General features: G+C 32.6%; 1 protein-coding gene across 1 annotated transcript; it reads right to left on the bottom strand.

Annotated features, from left to right (window-relative positions):
- Positions 1-1,172: 1,172 nt before the first annotated feature.
- Positions 1,173-3,537, bottom strand: LOC126735788 (uncharacterized). The gene is made up of 2 exons (XM_050439898.1): positions 2,945-3,537; positions 1,173-2,845 (listed from the first exon to the last, which is right to left on the bottom strand). Exon 2 carries the CDS (start codon positions 2,603-2,605, stop codon positions 1,658-1,660), a length of 948 nt encoding a protein of 315 aa, XP_050295855.1. The 5' UTR covers positions 2,606-2,845; positions 2,945-3,537; the 3' UTR covers positions 1,173-1,657.
- Between the last annotated feature and the right edge of the window lie 9,868 nt (positions 3,538-13,405).

A 13,405-nucleotide genomic window follows, 5' to 3' on the forward strand; every position in this document is an offset into this window, starting at 1 on the left:
ATGTTATTAATGCAGTTTTAGGGTACATTAAAAACTTTCAGACAAAAACTGATTTTGCACATTTTTATGGAAGAAGCTTGAATGCCAGAATATCCATCCAATATTATGTAACAAAAAATTATGTAAGTTATTATTTTAATAAGTTTAGATTTTGCTTATACATTTTATTATGTAACATTTAAACGTAGAGATAGCGAGAAGCGAGAAGCTTACGTAAGTGTATCCACTTACGTTTGCCACTAAAAAAAAGAAATGCAATTTATCATATTTATATCCTTAAATGAAGTAACTTCAGACAATCCAATAGCCAGAAGTCTAAAGGCGATAAATTGCAAAAGCATGGAAATGACACTAACAGGAGCAAACTTATGCAAGATCACCAATGTATCAAGGACGGTTTTACATGTCGTCAAGATCAATAGTTTCCTAATGAAGCACAAAAACCTTTTTTGTTTTCAAAGAAACGTTCCACTTATTCCTCTAGATCAGCGTTATTTAAAGTGTGCTCCCTCCGGTAGGGCTCCGCTAGCAGTCATAATAAATGAGTGCATGTATTAAAGTGGACCCTATAAGAATAAAGTTACCTAAGATAAAAATTAACAACCAAAACGAAACGCCTACTTATAGGTGTTACTGGTACATATCTGAAAATTTAATATATGTATTATTAAATTAAAGCCCGATCTATTACATCGAAATGATTCAGCGTTACTCGTACGCCACCATTCGCCCCAGGACTATAAGCAATCGAATGACCTCGGAGTGTCGCGCTGTTTCTCGTGCTCGTGCGTCGACGCGTACTTCGGAGAAAATCGTCTGGCTCTCCGAAGTTTCTGAGGAATTCGAGATAATTCGATGGTTGCTGGTATAATGTAAAAAAATGTTTGGCGCTAAGAATTTATTAACCCTCGAGAAAACGCGTCTTAAAAAATGTACCACTAAGGAACGCGTTGGGTCTAATATACCCACGAAGGAAAAAAACTACATTTTTGTAAGTACAACCAAAAATTTATTTTTTTGTTAGAGATATTAATAGAACAAACAAAACGTAATATTCTAACAGCAATATTCTACTTAGTTAACCTAAGAAGTGAAAATTAAACTTGACACGCCCTCTATAATATTTATATGGCAATTTTTTCTTTGCAAACTTTACAAATAGGTAAAGTATGTTCGAGGCATATATACTTTTTTCAAAAACGGCAGGTATATTTTGTTTTACGATCTTTACAGAAGTTGCATGTTCCCAGTTTATTTTGAACGTTTTCGACAACTTCCACCAACTCAGTACCACTAATCCTCGCAGGAAGTTGTCGAATTTCACGTGGCAAGTATTGCGAGGTTACTCGACTCTTTATGTAGTCCAATATGAGATCCATACCAAGTTGTTTCAAAAAAATTCTTCTATCAATGCTGCTTTTATTAATATTATTGTTTCTATATATAACGAGAGCGTTAACACCAGCAACATTGAGCAGCCCATACAAGACTACCATAGGCCATCTACGCGTATTTCTGGCAACATTATACTTTGCGGTAAGTTGGTCGACAGTATCGACTCCACATTTGGTAGAATTATAAAAAGTAATGATTTCTGGCTTGACTGCTCCAAATAAAGCATCAATGGAATCGTCATGATGTAACGTCGATTGCAATATCACCTGCTTGTTTTTTTTGGGATATACGATACAATAGTTAAATCTTTAGTAAAGCCAAACATACTTGACTTTTCTGGTCGTACGGTAAAAAACTCTTTTTTTGTAATTTGACGCTTATTTTTCCTAAGGGTGCCCACTATGGTCAACTGATGATTATTTAGTAATCTGTTGGCCACTTCAACCGAGCTGAACCAATTATCCATTGTCACGTTCCTTCGTGATTTCGATATTGGTAGGCACAGCCTTTCAACCACATCGAAACCGTTGTTACTTACTGAATACGCCCCTGCAGGTTGTTTGCCACAATACATTTCCATATTTAGAGTATAAAAAGACTTTGGGTCTGTCAGTGAGAATTTGAGTCCATATCGGGCCGGCTTATTGGGTATATACATCCTAAAACGACAAGCCCACAGCATTTCGTCGATTGTTGTATGTTTTCCCACAGAGTAATGTTTTTGGCAATTTTGCATCACTGCTTCAAAAACTTTTCGAATTGGAGCTAGGTTGTCTTCACTTTTACGCTCTTCCCTTGTATGAATATCATCCATTCCCAAACACCTTAGTAAAAAACGAAATCTTCTTAGAGCCGTTATTGCTGGAAAAATTTCCACTCCTGTACCATCCCTCGACCAAAATTTAAAAATTAATGTCCTTTCTCCATGGTAAACTCCAGGTAGATAAAGTAAACCAATTAGTGCGCGCATCTCAATTACATCTGCCGGCCGTACATCAGATTTATTTTTGAATCGCTGAGAGATACTTTCAATATATATGTTTGTGCTGTTTACTAAATCCATAACGATATCATCATCGAAAAAAAGCTGCCACGTTTTGAATAGAGTTTGCGCATTTTGAGCTAGGCCAATTACTCCGGGTAATCTTACAATTATGTTTTCTTGTCGCGTTCTCACATTTTCAGGAAAGCATGTTTTATTCCACTTCATTCCGTCTTTTGAACTTAATTGTAAATGACTACGTCCACCTACTCTGGGTTGATCAAGTGGTTCTTCAATAAGTTCATCTCCTCTATCTCCTGCTCGCTATCAGACTGGTGATCACTGAAAATTTCATACTGTGGGTCCGCTTCTGAAGCCTCAGAATCTGAATAATTTTCAGGATCGGATGGAACTTCTTCATAAAGTTGGGTCAATTTTTGCACCTCTTTTTCATAAGGATTCATTTTTCTGTAAAAACAAACAAGCCGTAAATATCATTCATATTTTTTTCTAAACAGCAAACAAATCTTAAAATAAACCAAAATAATTAATAAAACTAAAACTTACCAAAAGAAACGCGTTGGGTCTGCGAGACCGAAATTAACTATAAAGAAGTTGTTTCTCACTTGACTGGGCCAAAACTACTGATAAATGCGTAGCGATGCAGCACTAAAAGGTACTAGAGCACGCACTAATTGGCGCGCTTTTTTTCAGAATTACAGAAATAAATATTTTTGTTTGGGTCTATTAGATCCGACGCGCTTACTGTAGGGTTAATCAAGTAACGTACCGCAAAATTTACTCACACCGCGCTCAGTACTTGATGTTCGTTTGTCTTGTTGTTCGTAGTGGTTGTAAAATCTTGTATTTCGTGCATCAAGAGATACCATTTGTCATAAAATTGGCCAAGCCAAATTAGTGTTAAAGAAGAATGGAGCGCTGGCTTAAAGGTGTTGCAAAAAATGTGGTTCGCTTGGATGATGCGTCAAATTAAAATCAAGGTGATATAACGGCGTCAAGTTCTAGTTTTATGGTTTTAAGTTCAAGTAGTAAAACATCTAATGACACACTGAAGGTGAAAAAACGAAAGTATGACGAATCATACATTAATCTCGGATTTGTTGATTCCAATGGCTCACCTCTTTGTATGTTGTGCAGCAAACTCCTTCCTAATAGTTCGATGATACCTTCTAAGATGCGCCGAGATTTAGAAACTGTACATCATGACTTCGAAACATAAGTAAATAATTTTTTCTACTTAAAAAAGAATAATTATTAAGAAGTTAAAAACTATGACGTGTGCGACTCAGACTGTGAATGAAAAGGCCACGGAAGCATCGTATTTGGCTAAGCAGGAGAAGCGCACACTATCGTTGAAAAGCTAATAAAACCAAGTGCGGTAGACATAACAAAATGTATGCTCGACGAAAAATCTGTAAAGCATCTTTCTACAGTGCCGCTTTCGAATGATACAGTTACGCGCCGAATTGGGGTATCGCAGCAAACATAAAACAAGAACTGGTTTTACGGCTTCAAAATAACAAATTCGCCTTGCAAATGGATGAGTGGACTGATGTTGCTGGACAGGCGACTGGTCATCTTGCTAGTAATTGTGCGATATCCATATAAACAGTCAGTCGAAGAAGACTTATGTGCTCATCGCTGCCTACTAACACACCCGGAGAAGAAATTTTTAACACGCGGGTGGCCGCTTTTGTGCTACACTGTGGAGGTGGAATTAACAACAACCCTGAACATGCGATTAGGGTTTTTATTCACTTCTTTACAACTTTTCTGATTAAGACTAAATTAACAAAAACAGAGAGAATTTCTCGAGATAAACAAACGTGACCGACTGACTTTTTTTTGACAATCCTGACCATTGACGTCTACGTGACATCGGCAAGGAGAAAAGACGGCAAGACGGCTAGAACTCGGGTCGCGGAATAAGCATTTGCTTGCGTTAGCAACGACTTTGTAGGGTGGCGCTGCTAGGCAGTGGCGCCACAAACCAACTCGATTGGAATGATTGCAAGCCAAGGCAATGACAGGTAGAAAAGCAGGAGCAATCAATCACGAATAAAAATGAAAGCGCCAAATTGTAATTCCAGCCACTGCATCCTGCATAGACAATCACTCGCGGTAAAGAAAATGCACCCAAATCTAAAATTGATTCTTGATGAGTCAGTAAAAATAATTAATTTTGTCAAGTCACGTCCACTACAATCCCGATTGTTCTCAATATTATGTGAAGATTATGGTAGCGATCATAAAACACTATTGCTCCATGCTGAAGTGAGATGGTTGTCTCAGGGTAAAACTTTGACAAGGCTTTTTGAACTAAGAACAGAATTAGAAGCTTTTCTTACAGATGTTCCTTTTAATCTAAAAGACCGTTTGTCCGATAAAAGCTGGTTATTTAGACTAGCATTTTTAGCAGATATGTTTGGAAAAACTTAACGAATTAAACCTGTCACTGCAAGGAAAACAAACAACAGTTTTCAATGCTAACAACAAAATAACTGCCTTTAAAAGAAAATTAGATTTTTGGATTATTTGTTTTGGAAGAAATCGAAAGATTTTCATTGCTAAGTGAGTTCCTTAGTCACTGTAGTCTTAGTGATACAAAAATATTTCAAAATGAAATATTTGTTGAATTGGTGCAATATCTTAATGATCTGCAAGGGACTTTTAAATCTTACTTTCCTGAAGAACAGAATACAAAATTGAAAATAAACTCATGGATTCAAAACCCTTTTTCATCTAAATTGCAGAAGCCAGAAAATATGTTAAATCAGATCTATGGATTATTTCTAGAAATGACATCGGATACAAGCATAGAACCATTGTTCAAAACAATTTCACTAAATGATTTTTGGTGCAGGGTTCGTGATGAATATCCACAACTTGCCACAGAAGCTTTAAATGTTCTTCTGCCGTTCACAACAACGTATTTGTGTAAAACGGGATTTTCAGCATATACAGCTACAAAAACGCAATAGACTAGATGCCGAACCAGACAGGAGAATTCAACTTTCTTCTATCAAGCCTGACATTACATAGTTGATGAGTAATAAAAAACAATTACATGCCTCGCATTAAATGAACTTAGTGTTTACTAACTACTTACTGTATTTACCTTTTTTTGTATGATTATTAACAAACAATTCACATATGACTGCTTTTGCTTTTAGTTTAGAGTTTAGGGTTCCATTAAAAATTTAGTTTTTTAAAAGGGTTCCGTCACGAAAAAAGTTTGAGTAACACTGCTCTAGATCATAGTGCACGGATGTACTGTTTTTTGATGAATTATTTGTGAAATTTCTAAGGTGCAAATGTGACAATTTTGGCCATTAACCAAGCCATCGAGGTGAAAATCGGCCTCATTTGGGAACATTATTTCGACCAAATATTGGACTCACTTCACGAAGAATAGCAACTAAACTTTCACAATTTTGATAATTTTTGACAATCAGATCGCATTGTTATACCGTGTAATGCTCCATCATAAAACACAATAAAGTATAGAGAAGTGGTCTGACAAATCTGCGAGCGTCCTCTTGCTACAGACAACGAAAGCTGTTGTAAATAACTTGACAGTTTAACGACTCAATTGTGCCAATCAAAATGGAAGAAAACAAATAGCGTTTAAAACAAATAAGAATTTACTTGAGGTATAATAGATTTTTTTTCTTTTCTTATGCCTAGAAGCTGAGGTTTAATCTATTAATCTCTAAGCTCGTTTCTTCTTTTTAATATCCTACCTAACTTTATTTTGAGTATTAAAATTAAAAAACGATAAAACCAACAAGACCTACTTTTTTAAAAAATACCTAATTTAAACCAACGCTTCGGTAGTTATATCTACTACCGTTATCAAGGTAATTAAGGTAAAAATTAAATTAAATTAAAAATAAAATATACTTATCTTGTAAATCTTCAGTTATACAATATTATTAAAATTTCTTCCTAATTCGAATATACTTTAAATATTTTTTTTAAATTTAAATACGTGAATAAATGTATTTTCTTCTTCTTTTCAATTTTTAAGTGTGTGTGATAAAACTTTCTAAATTGATTTTTTCTATAAGTGACATTAGTATTTGTATTATTACAAAGAACATCGCAGCAGTTAAATAGAGATTGTAATAATGGATTATATAAAAAGTATTTAGTCTTGGGTAGAATATGATCCTTTTGATTATGCAGACCTCTTAGACCCATATAAGCAAATTCGAGTTAAATTTTATTAGTTAAATTTAATATATATTATAGATCATAAAAAAAAGGCGAGATCAATTAGAATTCAATTTTAGATTAAGATTTTTGCATTATTTAAAAAGGTTAGAATTCGGAAAATAGAAATTTGAGATAAGAAATTAAGACGAAAAGCCGTATACAGTTGTAAATCATCAGCTATCAGCCATATATAAGAAAAATTATTAAGTTCCTTGAACAGAGCTTTGTAGCACTCTTATGGTGTTATTTAAAGGCATGTACATATAGTTTGATCTTCAAATTGAGTGTTGGCCTTAAATATGTATAACACGATTTATCAAAAAGATGAGAGCTTAATTGATTTAGTGTATTATTTAAAAAACCAAATTAGTGCAATTTTGCAAGTATCAACATTAATCAAATAATTAAGTATTTGAAATACTTTACCAAAGTCTAGACGACATAAATAACAACCGGTAAAATACTAATAGACCTTAAATTTAGCTTATAAATAGCTTTTTTAGACAAGTCAGAAAGTACATTTTCCAAAAAAATATGCGCATTATTAACATTTAAAGGCGTTTTTTTTGCCAAAAGGTAAGTTTGACGTGAAGTTTCTTAGAAAAAGATCATCTCCGATTTAGTTTAACTAGAATTGATTTATCCATCAACTTATTATTAATAACGTTAGAGATTATTGTAATAAAAATGAATGAGGAGATTTGAAATGCTGTTATTAAGTATCTCATTCTCATCAAGTATCTCATCATCATTAAGTATGTTAAAATTACTTAAATTATCAAGAATTTTAAAATTAGTACTATATACAACTTTTTTTTTGACAGTATTACAAAATCGTTCTATTTCGTATACCTCCTATTTCTAATACCTTGTGTTTCTGATAAACTTTTTAAGTAAGCATAGTTTACGGATTTTCTTTACGGACAAATTACGTTAGTAGTTTATATCTTTTTTCGTTTTTTACTTAAAGTATTGTTCTAAAATTTTATGTGCGTTATTCTTTAACTGAATAAGTATCTAATTTAATGTTAGTTATTATATTTTATGTTACTATTGATCCGTGGATTATGTGGCCTATCCGGTAATTTTTTAACTGCATATTCCTCATTTAGACTTTTTATATTGGGATTAAAATAAATTGAAAATATCTATTTTGACATTTATGGAATAGAAGATTTCCTGTGGTAACTGAGAAGCTTCTTTATTAAAAAGAGGACTGCTAATATTAATATAGTTCCTATACCTGAAATATTTTATTTTTGTGTAATGTTACATTGAATGTTGAATAAACCAAACAATGATCTGAGATTATATTTATATTTTTTTAAAGTAAATTCATTATTCGTCATTAGCAGTAATATTACTTTTAGTCTTCTTTTTCATATTTTGGGACAGAATAAATTTATTAAAAAAAATAATATTTTTGCCTTATATATTGCATTTCATTTTAAAATAAACCATTTTTAAAAACTTAAAAAAAAGACAAAAAACACCCAGAAAAACAATCTAGATATACAGCAGAACTACTAGTTTTAATTTTTAACAAAGTTCGCAAAAATCACCAGCTAATCTCACTTTGATATGTCAAATGGAAACCTTGTCGTGTGACATTACTTGACATAACATTCATATACATGCAAAAAAAATTAAATTGGTGGATGCACTAGCAAATTGTAAGCTAAAATGTCTAGTATAAGGAATATTTCAAGGACGTCATACTTTGGTAAGTCAAATAGCTATCCAATAGTGAGATACATCATTTTAAAAAGCCTACAGCTACCAGCCAACGATGTACGTAAAATCTAAGGTTATCGACTTATAAAAAGTAAGGGTCTAAAAAGGTGTTTAAAAAATAATCAATTTATTCAGTTAACAGAATTTATTAATAAAGTGTTGAAAATGTGCTCCTGTATTGGCGAGACAATAATAAAGTTTGTTTTGAAATTTGTCACAAACATTGGCAAGTATTTGTCCGCTAATATCTTCTCCTGATTTTTACATTCAGGTGGGTTTTTATAAACTTAAGGAAAAAATCTAGTGGTGTTAAGTCCGGCGACAGTGCGGGCCATTCAATGCACCACGCATTCCAATCCAGATCCCTAGAAACTGTTTATTAGGCCACTCTCGAATTGTTAAAGCGTAATGCGGAGGAGCCCCATCTTGTTAAAAATACAAATTATTTTCGTGTAGTATTTCAATACCATTTTCATACACTTTTCTTGTATACTCTTTCTCTTACGAGTTTCTAAAGAATGGATGATTGAAGAATATATTGTATTCTCGAGATGGCTTTTTTAAATTATTTGAAATCAATGTACTGTTTATTACCATACATTTTTACTGGTCAATCAACTTGCATCCATTTTTTTTTACGGAGTAAGATAGAGAATGGTTTGCTATTTAAAATAATATGTTACGCTATGCGGCAACTATTTGACTTACCAAAGTTTAAGTTGCTAAAATACCTTTTATTACCACAGATTTTTTGCTTAATATTGGCTTATACGTTACCCATTTTGTTTGGTTAGATGGAAAATTGTATACCCTTTCAAATGATGTATCATACTAAGGGCAACCATTTGAAATACAAAAGTTTGAGGTCGATAAAATATCAATTATGCCCAGACTTCTTAATCACTATTCGCTGGTACGTCAACCGATTTAATTTTTTTTTGACACTGTTGAATAGAAATTTTAATGCTGCTTACAATGATGGCCGTTCCCATTTGACATATTAAAGTGCGGTTAGCTGTAGCAAGGTATTAAAGGTGGTTCGTTTTAAAATAAAAGCACTATATAATTTTGACTTGTGTATACGCTAGTACGTATATTATTTACGCTATACTTATTTATTTATTCTTTATTTCTTGTTTACACGTCAGACTTACCAAAGGTTTTTAATTTATCAGAAATTCATCAGTATACCGACGATACGCAGTTTCTCCACTACTTTGATCCCAACGATAATTTAGTTGAATATAATTTAAATGCTGAACTTAATTCAATTTCAATCTACTCAAAGGAGCACAACTTAGTCATTAATCCAGCCAAGACTAAAATAATACTTTTTTTCAAATAAAAATACTCGTAAAAATATTGTTTCATCCGTTAAAATTTAATTAAATAATACATTAATTCCTTTTTCTGATAATATGAGGGTTCTTGGATTGACTTTAGATAGTTATTTGCGATTCTGAGAACATATCAGTATTCTGCTAAAAAGGTGTTATTCGAGAATGCGTATGCTTCAAGCTAACAAATTAATTTTAAATTATAAGACTAGAAAAAAACTTTTTAAGTTTTGTTTGATCCATTATCCAATATGGTTTAATAGTTATTTTCCCTGTTTAGATGAACAGGTACAGTTCCGTTTACAACGTGTTCAAAATACTTGTTGCCGATTTATTTTTAATTTAAGAAGGTTTGATCACGTCTCTCAAGGCATTTATAATTTAAAATAGCTCAAAATATTATATTTACTTAAGTTTTTATTTTCTACATTTCTATACCGTTTATATAATACCCGAAGCCCCAAATATCTATATGAAAAACTTTTACCTAGAAATCGAGTACATGGTCGAAATATTAGACATAATACCCTCACTATGTCACACCATTCAACTGCTCTGTTTACCCGTTCTTTTACATACAATATTGTTCTTTTTTATAATAGTCAAAAACCTATGTTTAATGACAGTTTGTATACATTTAAAAGAAATTTTCGAAATTTATTTTTCGAACAATCAATGGGATGAGGTATCTTGTTTTATGGTTTATTGGGGGACTGCTAGTATGGAAGTTGGTTGTTGTACTTATGGTGAACTATAATGTATAAGTATAGTTGCAATTAATATTTAATAAATTAATTAATTTGTTTTTTAGTTTTTTTAATGAAGGTTAAGAGTTTAAGAGTAGCTTGTAGCTAATCTTCGCCTTTGTAAGCAAATAGGCATTATTGTAACATTTGCTGAATAATTTATTATTATTATTATTATAGACGACTAAAACGTCGCTATATCGGGCACTATTTATCGGGAAGTGTAAGTCAGAGAAACAAACTCCCAAAGCACTTCTCTACTGAACAAGTCCAAAAGAAAAAGAAAATTATCCACAGACACCTTCATAGCTCTGGCGCTATTCGTTATACTCGAGTACCCTAGGTTTACCTGTTTGTGCTAGTGCATTCATTAAAAAAAAATCTTAATATATAATTATTCTTACTTAATTAGTTGAATTCACTTATGTAAAAAAGTATAATTTAAAGATTCATAGCAATCTTCCTTGATTTTAAGATAAATTTTCATGAAGAAAAACAGTCATTCTCAGTCATCTCAGGTAAAAAGTCATTTTCCGGTTGTTGCCAATTCTTATTTTTTCATCACGCCTCAAATTACTCTAGATCCTCAATATTTCTAGATCCGTTTTTGATTATAAAAGTTTCAGTTGATGCCTGTAACTGATGTTTAAATAAATTAAAAAAAAAAGCGTTAACCAAATATCAAAACCCCTTTAAAGTAAAATATTCATGACGGTCGGTCATGTATAAGTGTATGCAAATTAAATAAGTCATTCATTCAATACGCGTCAACATGACTTCCAGTTTTTAATTAAACTTTTATTGCAATCAATAAATAAATAAAATTGAAAAAAACCGGCTATGTGAAAAAAAATTGACAATCTTAATAAGAACTTTAATAACGACCTCATACAGAAGAAAAAATATGTGTACTTAACATGACCAGGAAGTGGCTAAACCTCCTGTAATCTCGACTAAATTACACGACCACTGACTTACGGCCCTCTTTTACTGACCGATCCGGCCGATCCGGCATCTGAATAATGGCTGCCGTCCTGTGTCTGTAATGGTTATGATGTACGGCACTAGTCGCGCTAAAATTAGCTTCGTACCGTGCACTTGGTTTATTTTTTTTTATTTTTTAGTAAAAACGAAAAAAATTAAATCATGCCGTATAGTCAGGGTGTCCGTATACATTTAATAGAACTTCGAGGTGATTCAGCAATTTCAGACCCAACGAGTTTTCGCTTTTTTCTTGGTATGTTTGTTTAGAAAGCCAACCTTAACACCTTATAACCTTAACAACACGTTGAGCGCCATGTTTATGAAACACTTTGTTAAAACTTTGTGTATCAAAAAAATTACACAAATACTATTTCGTTCTAAGTGCTGTTGTATCGTTTTGGCAGACGTATTTAATATAATTGAAACGGTTATTGTATAAAGGGAACAAGTCCGTAATAACTACTTTTAAGAAAAATTTAAAAAAAGTTTTAGTTTGTAAAGTTGAAAAGCTATCAATTGATCGTCTACAGATGAATTGTAGGTATGAATTAGCAGAATAATATGCGATAAAGTCAAATGTATTCAGAAAAATATTAAGGTCTGCAGGGTGTTTTTTAACACTTGGACTCGTTTCTTTTATAAAATAAACCCATAAAGATAAAAAAATAATGCTGCTGTTTTATTCATAATTTTTTATTAATAATAGGGAGATAAGTTAAATAGATAATAAAACCTAACCTACATCTTAAACACAAAAAAAACTAATCAGAGCCATATTCTCTATTGGTTGTAGGCCATTCCTTAAACTGCTCAAAAATCTGCTCAAAATTCTCTAAACTGCTCACTCATTTCTTCTTCTTCCTCAGGAATGTACATTAAAACTTTCATGGGATTCTTCAGTTTCTTATACTTGATAGCTACTTTTTCTTCATAAGCCCTTTCATTCGGAAACGGAAGAGCTGCAACATTCTTTGACAAATTAAATTTATTTAAGGCAAGGCCGTCTATAAAATCCCGTGCTACTACGAAACCAGGATTTTCGCTGGCATAAGTTAAATGTTTATATTTTGATATGCTAAAACTTTCTTTTAACTTTTCTTTAGTCACGACGATTTCTTTTGCGGTTTTTTAAAAATAAGCTGGCCACCATCCTTTAAAGTCTAGCACTTCATCTCTCCCCACCACTTTTACAGTGAAGCGCGGCATCAATGTTTTCGCATTTGCTATTACTGATACAGATTGCATTGGTGTATAAATCCGGTCATGGCGCCTAATAGCTCTTTTAATAAGTTCAAAATCTCTATCACATGGAGGATGCCCCCGAACAGGGAAATGTTGATGAACGACTGTAAATCTTCCACTCAGGTTAGATTTAGGAAAAATCGAATAAGAGTATGGTTTCGATTTCGACCCCCAGCAGCATCACTAAATACGTGCAATTCCGTGAATTTATCTGGAATTTGTTTAACATAATCATTCAGGAATGAAACTACCTCGTTTTGGCCACGATTGGCAGTGCCTTCATGATACGTGTAAAATTTTGCAGCATTAGTTTTTAAATCATGAATCCCAAAAACATATTGCCACACTTTTCGTAGGTGAAAGACATCATTTTTGGGCATAAAAAGTGATGGTAAATTTCGCATATAATCGAAAACGATAGCTTCTACATGCTCGTTGTTATTGCATAGATTTTTAACAAATTTAATTTTATTGTAAAACTTAGCAGCCCTTCTTTTATGAACAACTAATTCTCCAGCTGCTACTCTTTTTGCAGTATCGTTTAGTGTTTTTGACGTTAATTTCACCTAATTCCTCGCATTTTTGGCATACTTCTACCTGAGGTCTTCCAAACTTATATCCAAAATTTTCGTTAAAATGCCTTAGATAATACTCATATTTAACAGTTTTTTTCAAATCTGTATTTTCCGAGCAAAACATTTCGTACATCTTCTTTGCGGTCAAAGAAGCATCAAGGTAGGAAAGGG

Source organism: Anthonomus grandis, chromosome 1 (assembly GCF_022605725.1).
Source record: "Anthonomus grandis grandis chromosome 1, icAntGran1.3, whole genome shotgun sequence".
In the NCBI taxonomy this organism is placed as follows: Eukaryota; Metazoa; Arthropoda; class Insecta; order Coleoptera; family Curculionidae; genus Anthonomus; species Anthonomus grandis.

Coding starts and splice junctions, on each gene's coding strand:
- LOC126735788 (XM_050439898.1), bottom strand. CDS start 2,605: ATGAAGTGGAATAAAACATGCTTTCCTGAAAATGTGAGAACGCGACAA.